The sequence below is a fragment of the Monodelphis domestica genome, chromosome 3 (genome assembly GCF_027887165.1).
Source record: "Monodelphis domestica isolate mMonDom1 chromosome 3, mMonDom1.pri, whole genome shotgun sequence".
Classification (NCBI taxonomy): domain Eukaryota; kingdom Metazoa; phylum Chordata; class Mammalia; order Didelphimorphia; family Didelphidae; genus Monodelphis; species Monodelphis domestica.
Window position 1 is genome coordinate 173,630,768 of NC_077229.1, and position 19,215 is coordinate 173,649,982.

The 19,215-nt window shown below is 37.6% G+C and overlaps 1 protein-coding gene across 1 annotated transcript in view; it reads right to left on the reverse strand.

Annotated features, from left to right (window-relative positions):
• Positions 1-19,215, reverse strand: part of MATN2 (matrilin 2) — a 213,638-nt gene that overhangs the window by 74,166 nt on the left and 120,257 nt on the right. Inside the window, exons 5-7 of the mRNA XM_056823286.1 lie at positions 13,669-13,791; positions 6,490-6,612; positions 2,108-2,230 (exon numbers count right to left, since the gene is read on the reverse strand). Coding sequence (XP_056679264.1) covers positions 2,108-2,230; positions 6,490-6,612; positions 13,669-13,791 — 369 coding nt within the window. The remainder of the gene's footprint in view (positions 1-2,107; positions 2,231-6,489; positions 6,613-13,668; positions 13,792-19,215) is intronic.

Here is a 19,215-nt window from a genome sequence, read left to right on the forward strand (position 1 = left end):
TATGTGTTTACCTCAGACAGCCAGTCTAGCTCAATGTGTAGAGGCTCTTCCCCAGAAATGAACTTTTTTGGCCACCACAACTCATAAAATCATTTACCTTAAATTCATCCTGGGTATGTCTTGTATGCACATGGTTTATCTGTGAGCACATGAGCTCCTTAAGGGCAGGGACTGTGTGTTTGTCTTCATTGTATTTCCAGGAGTTAGCCCAGTGCCTGGCACATAGTAGGTACCTGCTGACTTGACATTCCTCAAGTTATGGAGGGGCTGTGATATGGCTTAGGGAGTGCCCATCCTGACAAAAGCCACAGCTTTCTTGAAGCATCCAAGTGAGTTTTGACACCCCACAAATAAGTCACCTATGAGTGATTTCTGAGTGTGGTTAGCCACACACATCCAAAGAAAAAATTGTGGGCAACATCAGGAAGAGGCCAAGTCTGTAAAGCGAATTCTAGTATTTCCGTGCATGTGTGTGGTCTAGTGGAAATTATCCTCTAATTGTTTTTACATTCTGTAGGAACTAAATTAAAATTTCCATGTAATGTTGGACTAAGTCCAGGCACTGTTATCATTCTGTATTGTCTTCTCCAAGAAGGAATGGTATTCCACATTTAATTTTAAAATGAGACTTATGTGACCATTTGTTTAAGGTAGAGTATATATAAATAATATATGAATCTTAACTGGAAAAAATATTAGTATAATTATAAAATTAAATCTAAATACATAATTACATAAATCTAAATGATATATCTAAACAAAATCATAATTATATGCATACATAATTAATACTCAATTACATAAGAAAAATTTGCAGACACATAATCAGTAAAATATAAGGTATAGGATTAAATGTTGGGAAACACAGATGTCCACTATGCCTGAACTTATCATGAGGACTAGGGCAGCCCGAATGTCATGGGATTTTACAGGTAAAGGAGAGTGCAGCCATCTCTCTAAATGAGAATGCTGGGGAGTCAGCTGGGTGGCTCAGTGGATTGAAAGCCAGGCCTAGAGACAGGGGTCCTGGGTTCAAATTTAGACACAGACACTTCCTAGCTGTGTGACCGTGGGCAAGTCACTTAAGTCCCATTGCCTAACCACTTTACCACTTTCCTGCTTTGGAACCAATACATAGTATTGATTTTAATACAGAAAGTAAGGGTTTAATAAATGAATGAATGAATGAATAAATAAATAAATAAATAAATAAATAAGTGAGGAAATAAATAAATATATGAACAAATAAATAAATAAATGAATAAACAAACAAACAGATAGATAAATGAGAATGCTGGTCATTTCAGGTGAATGCTATAAAGTGATGCTATATCCAACCATCAGAAGAACTTGAGACCTAAAGGTACTTTTTAGTATGACATAGTGGAAAGCGAGTTAGACTTGGAGACAGGAATTCTGGTTTCAGATCCTGATTTCTAGAATTACTGGTTGCATGACCATGGGCAGATCACTCTGAGCCTTAGTGTCCTCATCTTAAAATGGGGGTATGAATACCTGTGCAACCTACTTCAAAGGGTTGTCATGAAGAAAGAAAAGCTTAATGCATTGAAGGAGAAGCTAAGAAGTGCAGTGGACAGAGCTCCAGACCTAGAGCCAGGAAGATTTCAGTTCAAATCTGCCAGCTGTGTGACCCTGGGCAAATCACTTAATCCCAATTGCCTAGACCTTTCTGCTCTTCTGTTTTAGAATTGATGCTAAGAAAGAAAGACATTTAAGTTCTGCCTTGGACAGACATTAACTGTGTGACCATGGTTTACTTCTTAACTCCTCAGTGCTCTAGGTAACCCTCTAAGGCTAAGAGACCCAGGGGAATTCTGATCTCCATTATTAGAGGGAGTTTCCACACCAGAATGTCTCTACTGACAAATCCAGAGCCCCCCCCCCCCCACACACACACATACACAAGACCAAAAGACAAATAGAGTGAATGGATGAATAGTGCCTATTGTACATTTGGGTTAGGTGTGTATAAGTATATTTTATCAAGTTTTTCCCCCCAGAAGATAATAAAGAATAAAGAAAATAATAAAGTCAGGACAGTGACATGGGGTGGGGCCATTCTTGCCTGACACAGTGAGTGACTTACTTTTGCATGTTTTCTTATCTGGGTTCAGGTTAAATCCTTTCAGGCATCGACAGGAATAAGAATCCTCTGTATTAATGCACTCATGCTGGCAGCCATGGTTAAGGGAAGCACAATAGTCCAACTCTGATTGAAAAAAGAGAAAAGAAACAATGACTTTGATTTATGGAAACCAAATAATACCCAGCAATAACTCATTGCTGTTTTATAGGTAAAATTCCAAAACGGTAATTTATTGGGTACTCATGCATCCTCCCTTTCCTTTTACTTTTTTTTTTTTGAGAAAAAATCAATAATCAACAAATATCTGTTAAACACCTATTAGGGACAAGGTTCGGGACTGGAGTTTGTTTCTCCTAACAAGATTTAACTTGGTCTCTCTTTGATCCCTTTTCCTTCTTTCTCTTCCTGACTTTATACCTATATTCTCTTGACTCTGACTCTATAGCTGATGAGCACCTAAGTGCTGTCCATGGTACATTCTGATCTTGTAATAGCTGCATACTTTCCCCCACTATGTCTCATGGACCTGCAGGTAATCGGGCCTGATCTCTTGATAAGTCCACATAGTTATTATTTTTTTTTCTTTTAAAACCCTCACCTTCTGTCTCATTATCAATTCTAAGACAGAAGAGTGACAAGGACTAGTCAATCAGATTAAGTGACTTGCCTAGGGTCACCCAGCTAGGAAGTTTCTGAGGTTGGATTTGAATGCAGGTCCTGATGACTTCAGACCTATTCATCTATCCATTGAGCCACCTAGCTGCCCTGAAATAGTTATTCTAAGCTACTCTCAAGGAATGCAAGCCTCAAGTTATATTTGTGACAGCTGCTCTTCCAGCTTTTGAGAGTTTCCTCAGTGTTATGGAAAATGAACCCTTCAACTGCACATCCATGAAAAGTCTAGTACTCTTCCATTTGGTGTTCAGCCCCTTTCCATTAAGTTAATTCTATAAAGAATTTAGCAAACCATCAATCATTATATACATGTGACCTGTTATTATTATTGTTGTTGTTCCATTCTTTGGTGTGTCAGTTTATATGGTTTTTGTAAGGCTTTCTGTGTCTATTGAAAAGGGAGTCCCTTTTGTGTTTATTTCAGTGCTAAGTTGGAGGGATGTGGAAGAGATAGAATAGATCAATGTCCCAGAAGGTCCAGCTTATGATGCTTACTGGTTAAGTGCTAAGCAATCTCTAAGCTTGTGAGTGAACCTTACTCCTCTGAGGGAGGGTCCACTTATAACCATTGCAAGAAGCAAAATGAATCAGCCTTTCTTCCTTCTTCAGTCTCTCTCTCCCTCTTCGCTGGCTCCTTCTCTTTTGCCTACAAAGTCAATTTGAGAGAGGGAATAGGGCTGAAGATAGAGATTAGGTAATTATTTGTATAGAGGTGATTGTTAACATAGTGGGAGTGGATTACATCACTGAGAGAGATTACAGTAAGAAAACAAAAGAGGGCTAAGTGGGGACACATTCCCATCTGAGGGAAAAAATACAAGATGATGAAGTGGACAAAAAAGGAAAGGTCAATGACACAGACATGACAGGAGAATTTCTGTCATGGAAACCAAAGGATACTATTCAGAAGAAAGAAGGGTGATCCATAATTTTAAATAGACCAAAGAGATCAAGCATGAGAACTGAAAAAAATGCCACTTAGTTTGGCAAATAGGAGGATATTGCTGACTTTTTAGGGAGAAATGTCAGTAGAATGGTGGGGACAGAAGTAAGATTAGTGATAGGTTGAGAAGTGAGTTGTCAGGGGGAGAAAATTAGCAACTATAGATGATTCTTCCAATATGTTTAGCGATGAAGGGGGAAACTGAGATGGAATGATAATAGCCAGAGGTCTGAGGAATCATAAGAGGCAATTAAAATTTTTATTATTATTTAGAATAGGGGATATCTGCACAGAAGTGATAGAATCACAAAGAGGGAAAAGAACCAATAAAGAGGGAGAAGGGTTTGAAGGTTTCATAAGGAAGGGGGATGATTAATAGAATGAAGTTCTATAGAAAATAGAAGAAAGACATTATTACTCAATCCAATTCTTTGTCTCCATTCCTCTCTTCTGGAATGCCCTTTCCTCTTTTCTTCCCCTATCCAGAATCTACCCCTCCTTCAAAGTCCAATTTGAGAGTCATGTCCAATAATATTTTATACCTAACTATAAGCAAACTTTCATCTCCATTTTCTTTTTCAATCATTTGTTTGTCTCCTATTCAATCGGTAGCAAATACTACTCATGCCCACTTTGTAGATAAAAAAGCCACAGTGCAGAAAGGTGAATTTCACAAGTTAGTGGTCATGGCAGAATCAGGCAGAAGATGGGCCTCCTGGTTTCCAGTAGTTTATTTTCCTTTCATACAACATGTTGGCCCTCAGGTTTCCACAAAGCCTTCCATGACCACTCCAACCAACACTATCTTCCCTTTCCCCTAAAGCACTATAGAATTTATTGCCTTTATTACTTTTTTGACACCTAGTCATTTGTAGCTTGGGAAAATTTGTGATTTGATGAGTGTCTATTATATTATGCCAACAACTAAGCTGTAAATTCTTGGGGTTTACAGGGACTATGTCTTATATCTATTTTTCCTACTTCTCATACTTAGCAAATCAGATTCAAAATTAATACAGCATTTTCAGTTGTAGGACATTTAAAATCAATCATCTGGTTGGTCCACATGTATTTAGTTAGTATATATATAAATATACATATATTTATATATATAACATCCCCCCATTAGATTGAATTATAGATAAAGAATGCCTGTGTACCATCACTACAACCAAATTCCTTCTTTCTCTCTATGGCCCTTTTACAGCATCTGGAGCTAAAGGGAGGATGTTGGCAGGTGGCTGGAACAAAAGAAGACAACTAATGACCAGCAGCTCATCTCTAATATTAACTATCCATCCAGATGTGTCCTTCATTCCCCTTTGCCCTTAATTCTGGCCTCTGCTTGTAGTAGATGTTGAGGGGAACTGAAGAATATCAAGAAGGTTAAGTATTGGCACTCTTTTTTGTTTGTTTTAGTCACATGTGTGTTTCTAAGTACTGGATTCCTTGTTTATATAATAAATGTTTATGAAAAGTTTTATAAAGTCATTAAAAAATAAATTGAATCCTGTTTTCTCACTAGCTTATATTTCAGAGCTGCTTTATCCTCATCTAAAAATTAATCTTCAACTTATTTTGAATCCTGATATGTGAGCTTTAAGCTTTTCAGTCAGGCAAGTAAACAAATACTTATGTATACTAAAGGAGTTCTATGTTTACAATAATAAGTTATCAGACTTTTTGAAAAATGGGTGTGAACACTTCTTAATTTTGATTTTTTTTGAAGTTTATATTTTGTTATACCAGGCTTTTCTTCTATTTTCTCCTCTTTTTAATCTTCCTTCCTTCCTTCCTTCCTTCCTTCCTTCCTTCCTTCCTTCCTTCCTTCCTTCCTTCCTTCCTTCTTCCTTCCTTCCTTCCTTCCTTCCTTCCTTCCTTCCTTCCTTCCTTCCTTCCTTCCTTCCTTCCTTCCTTCCTTCCTTCCTTCCTTCCTTCGTTCCTTCCTTCCTTCCTTCCCTCCTTCTTCTTTCCTTCCTTTCTTCTTTCCTGCTTCCCCTTTCTTCTTTCCTCATTTTCTTCCTTTCTTTTTTGACACTTGGTCTCCCTATCTTGCCCAAATAGGCGCCTATGGGCCAATTTCATTGATAATTGGCATAAAAACTTTGTCCTGCTTTGTTTCTGACTTGGGCTGTTTTGGCTTTCCTTTTTTGCAGCTGGATCCACAGTCCCCTTCCTGGGGGCTCATATATTGGTGCCAGACTTAGTGTGGGTCCCTCATTTGCATTAGCCCTACCATAGCTTAGAATTCCTAAGCTCAATAGATCTACCGGTCTTAGCTTCCTCAGTAGCAGGGATTACACATGTGCACTAGTATGCTCGCCTTATATCAGGCTTTCTTAAAGTAGGATATTTTTGGATCTGGATGGATGAATTGCTTAATACTCTCTCTTACAACATTCTAATGAAAAAAGTTTTTAAAAATTCTGCCAATAAATATACAGTTATATTAGCAGCAAACGATATGTCAGACATCCTATCTGACGTCAGAGTCTATTTGGGAGGAAAGTAAAATAGGGTCCTCTATTACGCTCCAAGTATAGATTTATGAAAAATGATCTCTTTGGTTCTCCACAATATAAACCTTGGGAAAGACTGAAATAACTTGTCAAGAAGGTTGAGAGAGCTCAAGAAAGGGCAGCCATTAAAGTATAACAGGACAGGAAAAGGTTAGTAAATCCTCCAGAATAATCAAAGGTTAATCTGGCCTTGAGGGGTTTCAGTACCTAAAGCCACTTAATATCATCAGAATGTCATAACTTACTGTGACATGTTTTTTTATCTGGGTTAAGAGCAAACCCTTTATGGCATCTGCAGGAATAGGAATTATCAGCATTTACACACTCATGTTGACAGCCATGGTTTGCTGAGGCACAGTGATCCACAACTATAGAGGAAAGAAGAGTATTCAAAGTTAAATTAAAAATTAAATCAAAGATAGGTAATATACATGCACCATCTTCAAGGATAGAACAGTAATAATAACAACTCAGGTTTGCTCTATCTACATAGCTATGGTTTAAAAGGCACTTTCCCATGATTGCCCCATTTGGCACATCATGTACATGTTATAAGCCTCACTTTACAAAGGAAGACAATAAAATTCAAAGAGAAAGAGAAGAGAAGGGAGCAAGTATTGATTAAACACCTACTATCTGCCATGGACAATTAGGTAGTCCAATGGATAGAGCTCGAGGTCTGGATTCAGGAAAACACAAGTTCCAATCTGGCCTCAGACGCTTACTAGCTGTGTGACCATGGGCAAGTCACTTAACCACTTTGCTTTAGTTTTCTCTTTTGTAAAATGAGCTGGATAAGGAAATGACAATCTACTCCAGTATCTTTGCCAAGAAAACCTCAAATGGGGTTATGAAGAGTCAGACACAACTGAAAAACAATGAACATGTACTAGGTATTGTGCATATCTTTACAAACATTATCTATATCATTAGATTCTCAAAACCTGGAAGAGGGCAGTGCTATTATTATTCCCCTTTTAAATTTGAGGAAACTGAGGCAGACAGAGAATAAGTGGCTTGCTCGGAGTCACAAAGATACTAGATGTCTGATTGGAATTCAGGTTTTCCTAGCTCTATGACATCTATCTAGTTGCTTAAAAAAAGTAACTTGCATATAACACAGCTACTAAGTCAGTGTTGGGATTCAAGTTCAGGTCTCCTGTCTCCCAGTCTTCTTTCTCCTATACCAAGCTATCAAAGAAATGATAATGTATTTTACATAGTAATGTAAATGTGATGACTAAACAGTCAAAAGGTCAAGAAACTAGGTGTACCCTTTTGTTCCCAGGCTAATTAATAATTTTTTAAAAAATATATCATTTTGGTGTGCAAAGGCTCTTTAAGTACAAAAATGCCTAATATCCATTTGTTCAGTCAACAAACTATTAGGTTAGGGACGGAACACCCACACAGTCTTAATCTCATCTTCGGACATTAGCCAACTGCTAGAGTTTAACCATAACAAAAGCACAGAGATAGGAATCAAATCCTAACAAAAGTCAATTTCTCATCTTTCAAATACCATTGAATTGCCTTTTTTTTTTAGCATAATCATTAATGAGAACAACCAGTAATATCTTGATCATTTATAAAAGTTTACATGCAGGCTAATCTTCATAGGTATGCAGGGCAGTTACCACAGCCATGCTGATGCAAGTGCTGGCTGGCAGTCATTGCACATTCCCTAACCCTTGAGTTCTCTTAGATCACAAAATTTTGAGATGTAAAGGCTTTGTGGCAATTTTCCAATTTAACTGCCCTCATTTTACAAATGAGAGAACTGAGGTGACCTGTCTAAGATCATAGGTGGTAAGAGGCAAAATCTCAAGGTCCTTTGAGCATCTTGAATAAGACAGAAGCAAAGGGGGTTAGAGTTTTGATCTATGTCCCAAGGAGATCAGAGAAAGAGGAAAAGCACCAATATATACAAAAGTATTCATAGCAGCCTTTTCATGGCAACAGAGTCAGAAATTGAGGAGTACCCATGGTTGAACAAGTTAGGAGATATATATATATATATATATATATATATATATATATATAATGGAATACTATTGCACTGTAAGAAATGATGAAGGGGATGTTTTCAGAAAAACCTAGATATGAACTGATACAAAGTGAAGTGAGCAGAACCAGGAGACAATTTGCACAATGACAATACTGTAAAAACCACTTTGAAAGATTTCGGAACTCTGACCAACACAGTTGGAACCAGCCTTGATTTTGTAGGACTTTTGAAAGGTTATATGGATTTGAACTATATCTTTTGCCAATATGTGAGAGCCATTTATTCTTTTTTTTTTTGGATGGCAATAATTGGGTTTTTTTGTTGTTTTTTTCTTTTTTTTAATTTTATAGTATTTTATTTGATCATTTCCATGCATTATTCATTAAAGACAAAGATAATTTTCTTTTCCTCCCCCCCACCCCCCGTAGCCGACGCGTGATTCCACTGGGTATCACATGTGTTCTTGATTCGAACCCATTGCCATGTTGTTAATATTTGCATTAGAGTGTTCGTTTAGAGTCTCTCCTCTGTCATGTCCCCTCAACCGCTGTAGTCAGGCAGTTGCTTTTCCTCGGTGTTTCTACTCCCACAGTTTGTCCTCTGCTTATGAATAGTGTTTTTTCTCCTATATCCCTACAGATTGTTCAGGGACATTACATTGACACTAATGGAGAATTCCATTACATTCGATTGTACCACAGTGTATCAGTCTCTGTGTACAATGTTCTCCTGGTTCTGCTCCTTTCACTCTGCATCACTTCCTGGAGGTTGTTCCAGTCTCCATGGAACTCCTCCACTTTATTATTCCTTTTAGCACAATAGTATTCCATCACCAACATATACCACAGTTTGTTCAGCCATTCCCCAATTGATGGGCATCCCCTCATTTTCCAATTTTTGGCCACCACAAAGAGCGCAGCTATGAATATTCTTGTACAAGTCTTTTTCCTTCTTATCTCTTTGGGGTACAGACCCAGCAGTGCTATGGCTGGATCAAAGGGTAGACATTCTTTTATCGCCCTTTGGGCATAGTTCCAAATTGCCCTCCAGAATGGTTGGATCAGTTCACAACTCCACCAGCAATGAATTAATGTCCCCACTTTGCCACATCCTCTCCAGCATTCATTACTTTCCATAACTGTCATGTTAGCCAATCTGCTAGGTGTGAGGTGATACCTCAGAGTTGTTTTGATTTGCAGAGACCCATTTATTCTTGCTAATTCCATGGGTATTAGAATTCTAAGGACTATAGCAGTCCAACTACTCCATCACAGAGAAAATGAGTATAAGAGCTTTGAAAACCCAATGGATTAATGATACATCCAGCTCAAACATCTTTTTTTTTTCTTTAAAAGACTCTTACATACCTTACACAACTTCCTTTGGTTGAAGAAATTATAGTCATAAAAAACCAGCCATGTACAAAAGCAACTTAGAACAGTAGTAGATAGTCAAGAAGAAGTAGGTTTAAATTCCATCCCTCACACATACTGTCTATGGAATTCTGAACAAATAACTTCTCTCAGTTCCCCAGGCAATTCTCTAAGACCATATGTTTCAGAGGAGGTGCCAATTTGAATTGGAAAAGGAGTTCTTCATTACAAATTCTCTATAATAATAAATCGCTAGTGTAGTAAAAAATAAAAAAATAAATAGAAGAGTAACTAAGGTCTAGTTGGGGAAGAGAGTGAAGATGGAAGTGCATAGTAATCTTCACCTACAACTCAGCAATGACTGTATTTTCCCATGTCTCATTCTATTTCCAAAAAAAATCTGTCCTTACATAATGTTCTTTTGAAGTTTATAATATTTCCCACAGGACCCAGGAGTCTAATATTTTGGCTATTATATTCCAGCTCTCCTGGCTACAAAGTCATAAGCACACAGAGACTAGAACCATATTTGCTATTTTTGGCCTCTGATGGACTTGAAAGAAATCATTTCACAAGCAGCCAGTAGCTATTTATAAAGATAAAGAATATTTTAGGGCTATATATTGAAAAATGGAGATTTATAGTTCATGATTTACAATTTGGTTGCCCTCCAAGGGTTTTCTGAACAGTCTGCAACATGGATAATACTGAACAGAAACAGGTTATTTTTGGAGGAAGACACACATTCCTAACATCTGGCAGTGCCCAGAGATCAAAAGCCAAGTCTACTGTTGAAAGAAGTTACAATTAAAATGACTTCCTAAGCAAACATACACATTCACACATACAATCATTCAGACATACAAAGACACGTGTATTCACCTGTACAACCTTGCTTTCTCCACCCCCCCAATATAGCGAAATTGCCCTATTCAGAAATGGCAAGTTTAATAAAAGGGTTTCACTTTGATGCTGGCTATATTACTCCAGGTGTCCTTAACCTTTTTTATGTCTCTGAGAAGGTCTGATGAAACCTATGATCTTCTCTGGGTGGTAGTTTTAAATTGATAAAATAAAAAACATAAAATATCAAAGGAAATGGGGGAAAAAAGTAAATGGGAAAAAAAGATGTGATATTTTCCCCATCCAATTTCACAGATCCCTGGAAATCTGTCCCTAGAGTCTCTGAAAATAATATTAAAAAAGAAGCTGAGCTACTTCATGTTTGACTTGTTTGTTCCTACACATCCATATTCTAATGGCAACATAAAGTTTACACGGTATTCAATTGGCCAATCCCACCTCATGGGGTTTTTGTGAGACAGAAATGAGACATTATATATGTATAACATTCTGCAAACTTTAAAGTGTTATATAGATTCTGGCTAGTACTATGAATGTATTTAATTTATAATATGTTGTTCATCCTCGAAGAAATAAATTTCAAAATGTATGTGTATAAATATCTAAATAATGCATATATATAGTATTTGAAATAGTATCTAATATACATACATATATACATATACATATATGCACACATGTTTATATAAATATAAATGTAGGTATAGTAGAGAGAATATAGACACACTAGTAGCTGAGGGGGTTACAAAAAACATAATGCACAATTTTTCTCCTAAAGGAACAAGTCTAATTGGGGAGCTAAGAAAAATACATAAAAGGATATGGATTATAAACTCCTTAAGAACAGGGACTATTTCTTTTTTCTCTTTATATTCTAAGCTATAGAATTTGAACATTTGCCAAACTGAATTGAATGAACATATACTTCCTTGTTTTGTTACTCAACTTTTTATTGAATTCAGTAAACATTTATTAAATGCCTACTTTGCCAAAAGTGCCATGCTAGGGCTAAGTTAAAACAGTCCTTGCCTTTAAGACCTTTATATTTCACTAGAGGGATATAACATATACACAGACAGATACATTTCTTTGATGGGAAGGTTGGTAGTGTGATTACCTGGGACATCATAAAGGGTGTTTCTATGAAGATTTATAGATTTAACCTGGTGACCACGGCTATCCTTTTTTACTTTAATATTCTATCATTCCATGATCCACTCTCTCATTCCCTGCTTGGGGCTCATATTTGGGAAAGGGGATGAATAGTCTTATCTACTCAGGAGTCTATTATTCCATGATCCACTCTCTCTCATTCCCTGCTTGGGGCTCCTATTTGGGAAAGGGGATGAATAGTCTTATCTACTCAGGATTCTATCATTCCATGATCCACTCTCTCTCATTCCCTGCTTGGGGCTCCTATTTGAGAAAGGGGATGAATAGTCTTATCTACTCAGGAGTCTATTATTCCATGATCCACTCTCTCATTCCCTGCTTGGGGCTCATATTTGGGAAAGGGGATGAATAGTCTTATCTACTCAGGATTCTATTATTCCATGATCCACTCTCTCATTCTCTGCTTGGGGCTCCTATTTGAGAAAGGGGATGAATAGTCTTATCTACTCAGGATTCTATTATTCCATGATCCACTCTCTCTCATTCCCTGCTTGGGGCTCATATTTGGGAAAGGGGATGAGTACTCTCATCTACTCAAGATTTTATTATTTCATGATCCACTCTCTAATTCCCTACTTGGGACTCATGGGAAATAGGAAAATAACAATCAGTAAATTTGGCATATGAGTCAACTTGGCTAATTTAGCTCCTTGGTAATCACATTGCTGTCATTTCTTGATAGTCAATGTGCTAAGAGAATATAAAATCAAGATGATAAAATTTCCAAGACAAATTATCCTTTGTGTACAATTGTGTGCTTATTCTGTGACATTCTAAATCTTGCATTCCTATACACCTCCCCATACTAACATGGCTACTCTCAGCTTGGCTTCCAGTATTTTGTTCCAAACCCTATTTGTCACCTAAATCTAAGCCTATCCTCTCTAGCTCTCTCATCCTCTATCTCAGCAATCAGAACACTCCTCAGTCCAGTGTCTGAGGCCCATCCAATCTCTACACATAGAATCACAGATCTCAAGAGGTAGAAAGGATCTCAGAAACCATCTAGTCTAATCAAATGTCAACTAGAAAATCTCTTTTCAAGAATCTGGTTTCTACCGGATTCAACTATAGTCATATCTTTGAGTCTAGAATATGAGAAGTATCTGAAACTTTGGTTTAATTTCCCTTTACATGGTATTTTGCTTTTCTGCTTTTGACATCTTAAGCTATGAAGGCAACCTAGGAATTGCACTTCCAGGAGAATGCCTTTGGGGTAATTTTCATTATTGTCTGTGTCAGCTCCTGAGGTTATCAGCTCTTATCTGATGCAGTATGGGATGGAGCAGAGAATCTGAATGCCAAACTGTGAGGAGCTGACAGTGGCATGGCTAAAGTCTCTAAATTCCAATCCGGAAGGAGCATCAGACTGCAGATTCCCATCAGGTGGCATTTGTAGAGCTCTAAGGAGTGAAAAACACATTGCATACAATATCTCATTTAATTCCCACTATGACCCTGCAGAAGTAGGGTTATTGTTATTATTCCCATTTTGTAGATGAGGAACCTGATATTTTGAGAGGTCAAGCAATTTGCCCAAGGTGACACAGCTAGTGTGTATGTGGTAGATAGAGCAGTGGGCCTGGAGTCAGGAAGACTCATCTTCCCAAGTTCAAATCTGGCCTCAGACACTTACTAGCTATGTGACCTTGGACAAGTCACTTTAACCCTGTATGTCCCAGTTTCCTCATGTCAAATGAGCTGAAGAAGGAAATGGCAAACCACTCCAATATCTTTGCCAAGAAAACCCCAAAGGGGGTCATGAAGAGTGGAAAAAAATTGAAAAAAAGACCAAACAACAACAACAATACACAAGAGGTGTGCTGTAGAGGAAGCATCTAGTCAACTCCAAGAATAGAGCCTGGAGCCAGGAAGACCTGAGGTCAAATATGGCCTCAGACATTTCCTAACTGTGTGACCTTGGGCAAGTCACTTAACTACATTGCCTAGCACTTACTGACCCCTCAGATTCTTCTATAATATAGAAGTTTAGCACAGATACTCACCAACACATTTCTTCCCATCTTCAGCGAGGGTGTAGCCATTGTAGCACTGGCACACGTAAGATCCAGGCACGTTCACACATATCTGTTCACAGGCATGGTCCTGCATTTCACATACATCCTGAACTGAAACACAGGATTGGGCTATTAGAAGATGACTGTAGGGAGACTACAGACATAACCTTACCCTCAGGGATCTCAAAGCACAAGACAATTTATTAAATGGTTCTTTAGCACTTTAAATCTGAATACCTACCATCTCTGTATCAAGAATTTTGTTATGTATAGTACAAAAATGACACCAGAGTCATAGTTCTTCCTCTAATGAGTTTAAAAGTACCTTGACTCTAGGGACTCAGTGGATAGAGACTGGAGATGAGGGATTCTGGATTAAAATTCTGGTCGCAGACACTTTTTAGCTGTGTGACCCTGGGTGAGTCACCTTACCCCAAATGTTTAGTCCTTCCTACCTTACTGCTCTTCTGCCTTGGAACTGATTCTTCTAAGATGGAATAAAGAGTTGTTTTTTTAAAGTACCTTGAAACCAAATTAAATTTTGTCCATCATCACCTTCAACTGATTCTTTACCACTCTTCTGCCTTCCTGGATCACCACTATCATTCACATTTTTTTGTTGTTGAGTTATTTTCAGTTTATCTGACTCTTCATGACCCCATTTGGAGTTTTCTTGGCAAAGATACTGAACTACTTTGCCATTTCCTTCTCCAGTTCACTTGACAGAAGAGGAAACTGAGGCCACAAGTTTAAATGACTTGCCTAGGGTCCCCTAGCTAGTAAGTTTCTGAGGCTGGATTTGAACTCATAAAGAGGGGTCTTTCTGACTATACTTGGCATGCCACCTAGTTGCACATTTTATAGACAGGGAAAGTGAGGCAGAAGACAGTGAAATGACCCATACAAAGAAATGACAGATCCAAGAATTGGAGATCCATGATTCTTGAACTTAAATCTGCCCACTAGGATGCATTCCTAGTCAAATATATTTTAGGAGTAAGTGTGGTACAGTAAGTAGTGGGTGTGATAGAAGTGAAGTCATGATAATTTCTTCATTCCTTTCTGGATTGTACTCCTACCTCTTTAGGACCTTCTCTATAATGTTCCAGAAACTTCCACATCCATGTGATTTGAAAGAACCTACTGCCATATATCTTAATTTTATAATCTTGTGCTTAAAATGTTGTAAACTATAGCACCAAAAAATAAGGTGTAGTACAACTTTTAATATGAAAATTTTGTTATATCTAAACCAGGGATTGCGAAGTGACCCCCAGGAAGGATGGAAACACCCACTCAGACCCCACCCCCAAGTGACTTCTCTCACTAACATACCTTATTATTGGAATTGTTATGATTATTATTCTCTCCCTAGACCCAGGAAAAATAGAGGAGAGCAAAATGCCTGCAGGGTTAATACAGATGTCCCACGCAATCCCCCCAGAATATCACCAAGAGATCTTACTTACAGAATTAAACCTAAGGATTCCTATGTGCCCACTTAAATAAAGGATCATAGAAGAGACCCCTTTTTTAGGAATAAAACTCCTGGCAAAGCTGTGCCTGGATTCTCCCACCCCCATGTACAGGCAGGCCAGGAACAAATTTCCCTGAGCTAGTCTATTAATTGCCTTTCAGGGATAAATGGTATGTTCCACCTCACTGATTTGTTTTGCTAACTAAAGCCTAGGTAATACATCTTAGATACCTTAGTGAAACATTAGAAAAATGAAAGCCTGATATTAAAAATACCTAAAACTGGGTTGTGTTTTTCCTACCTTCTGATCCTGTATTTAGCAGCAGTGTTCTGTTGATTATTTACTTAGAAGTTTGATTGACCATGTATTTGATTAGTATAACAAATAATCACAATCTTAACCACATGACTGAACCTCCCGGGTTAATGGGGAACTGGCCCCTAGCCATGCTGCCTGTGATGAGAAAACATTTATCTTCTAAGCTTTGCATTTGTTGTTAGAATCTATAGAAACATAGTATGTAGGATAATCATATATTGTTGATTAAACGACTTGTTAAAAGTTAATGTATGACTTATTGAATTATCTGCAAGGAAACATGTATGTTGAGAAATGAAACTGTGTGCCAAGGGGATATGTAACCATGAGGGTATAAAATAAAGCCAACCCTGAAAGAAGGCAGAACAGTTTTTCTGTGAAGCCTGAACTGCAGGTTGAAAACCAAACATAGCCACATCCAGCCAAAAGACCCCCGATGCTGTGGAGGGCAGGCCCCACCACAGCAAAAAAGAACCTACTTTTTTGTGGCCTGACCCTCTGATTGAGTGGTTCTTCCTAGAACCTCCATTTTAAGGAGACCACTGTGAATCTTAAAATTTCTCAGACTTGTGAATCTTAAAAATTCTCATACTCTACCATAGAACATTTTTGGTTAAGGCTGCTATCCCCTTACTTTTTAATGAAGGGACTTTAGTCAGGAATGTAGATGGGAACTCTAACATTACTCCACCCATACTTAAGCATACTTTAGGGGAAGATAAAGTTGTAAACTCCTGATTGAACAATGAAAAGTCCCTAACCCATACTTAAAGTGAAGCAAAAACCCTTAAGTTGGGTCTATTTTTAGATCTAATACAAAGGGGTGCTAAGTACCTATGAAGATCAAATTAATCAGGCAACTTGCAAAGGACAAGATTAGTCTACTCAGGTGTGAATTACTCAAAAGTTTTAGTCTACTCAGGTGTGAATTAAGAATGACCAGTCCTTTGGAAAATGTCTACTGTGATTGGTAGATGTGAAAACTTAGGGGAGGTGACATAGGAGAAAATTCTCTTTAAAAGGAGGTCAGAAAGGCCTCTGAGGTAATTCAACTTTGGAGCTAAATTGGAGGCTGGTCTCTCTCTCGGTGGCTGAACTTAGTTCAGCTTCCTGAGCTAAACTGGAGGGTCTCTCTGAACAGTAGAGTTTTGCTTGGAAGGATCTTGTGGTGAATGATTAAAGATTGACTTAGTCTCTCTTAAGGTTCAGGCCTAGGCCATGTTGGCCTAGGCCCTTCAAACTATATTTCTCTTATTCTCTCTTCCTTTCCTTAATTCCTTAATTTATATTAATTAAAATCTCCATAAAACCCAGCTGACTTGGGTATTTCATATTTGGGAATTTTTCCCATGGCAATCACTTTATTTTTAATATAAAATCAAGACACTAAAAATTATCTTTACAGTTTTGGCTATTCAAAGTCTTGAAACCATATTTTTGCGGTCACACCACCCAGAGCAACCAAGGCTTCATTCCTCTCTTGTCTGTACCTTTGACTTTCTCAGACTTTTCTCTACAATGCCCCAGGTGTCTTAATTTCTTCCCCTCAACCTTTTCAGCTCCTTTTTATTTGATATTTTCTCCCATTAGAATGTAAACTTCTTGAAGGTAGGGAAAGTCTTTCTGTTTGTATTTGTATTCTTCAAGTCTTAGGGAAGTGCCTGGTACATAGTAAGACTTAATAAAGGTTTGTTGACAACATGAAGGCCTGGTTTCAAATCCCACCTCTTCCACCTATTAGTTATGTCAACTCAAAAAGCATTTATTAAATGCCATTAGAAAGTCACTTAAATTCTCTTGGCCTCAGTTTCCTCTTCTGCAACATGTGGATAATAACCCCTGTAGTTCTGCTTTCACAGGATTGCTCAGGTTGCAATGAAATAATGCATAGAAAGCACTCTGCAAATTTTAAAGTGCTATAAAATACCAATAATTAATACCAAAATAAATTCTGAAACTGTCTCTCCCTCTGTTTATTTTCTCTAATAAACAGCTGTGGGAAAATAATAAGTGGAAAAGCTAAAGGAGAGTCCTAGTTACTAAAGGGAAGTGGAATCTTAAAAATTATCATCATTACTGTTTGGGCAACATTGCTAAGTTCTCACAAAGTGCTGAGTCCTATCTCTTCACTCAGAAAACTGTCAGAATGCATTTACAGGAAGATATTTATGAGACCAAAACTTAGGAGTATATTAATATGGTAATAAAAGGTCAAAGATATCATCAGCCTATCACAGATTCATTCTTTCCATTCAATAAATAAGCTCTTTTTATAAAGTTCTTCCCCATCAATGAAGATGGTTTGAGAATTGACTTTGGCATTGATTTCACCATTAGAATCTGGGGGAAATCAGAAAACTTTCATGGAGTTTTTTGTTCACTGTACTAGAGTGAAATTTATTTATTTAATAAATTAGTGGAAAGTGTGTGAAGCTTGAATAAAGAGTTCAAATTCTGGTTGGATGGATGCGGATCAAAACATATTATTACTATCTTTCACATCAGTGTATTTACAGTTTTATTGGGGGGGGGTTATATTAGTGTGCTCTTACAACAATGACCAGTGTGGAAGTTTTGCATGACAATAAAAATAAAATAAAATTTTTTTTAAAAGAGTTCAAGTTCTGACTTTGGCACTTACTACCTCTATGGGCCAGGCAAGTCATTTCATGTTTCTAGACCTCGGTTTCTACATATGTAAAATTGATGAATAGTATTGTAAGAGTTAAAATAATGTCCAATACTTCAAGTATTATTTTTTATAAAGTTTATTATCTAACAAAATAAAACCATGTGACTAAGTTTTTCTACCTGCTCAAAAATCCCCGCTCCACCAAAGCTGAGACTGGAAGGAAAGAGTGCCCAAGAGATGGAACTACATCCAATATATATCCTGTCTATGTCAGCACATAACAATAGGAATTGAGTAGGGTTCAGGGAATCCTAGTTTTGCTGGGGATTGTAGTTTTTAGGTTGACAAATTCTAATTACACAATCCCCCTGGGATCCTTTGGGAGACTAGTCTCCCCAGTGGATCATGTAAACATAACCAACTTATAAATTACAATAATTTGGGGATAAAAGGGAAAGAGAACAAACTAATGATTGCTAAGCACATTGACAAAAAGCCAAATAAATGTGTTACAACCCCCCACAGTTCAAGCAATTACACTCCATGGTTCATTCTGGGTCTTCTGATGCTGTAGAGGTTTCTTCAGGCATCTTCATGGTGCCTTCTTCAAATAGTTCACTTCCTAGATTCTGGGAGGTAGCAAGTTTCTTAACTTTTATAAAACTAGAATTTTATGACAATTATACAATCCCCCTGAGGAGAGTGTTGACATACACATGGATCAACTCAAGATACATCAATTTTCACTAAGAAAACAGCTCTATAAAAAACAGTAGTATGGCAGATAATTCAAGAAAACTTTTTGGGTCTAAAACATCACCAAGAATATCTGGATTATTAATATCTCATTAGTTGCTGTATGGAGGAGGAGTTGGTATGGCCAGCTCAGGGCACTGGCTCAGGCTGTCTCTTTGTGGTATCCAAACCATCAGTGGTCAGCAGTCCATGTTTCCCCCTTTGGGTTTTTCCCTAACCTTGCTTTGCACAGACGGACCATTTTCCATACCTCAGATTTGGATCTATCACCCACAATTTGCTGCCTTTGTTTTCTGGTCTCCTGGTGCTAAAGAGTAGATTAGTGAACAAGTAAACAACCATTTAGGGTCC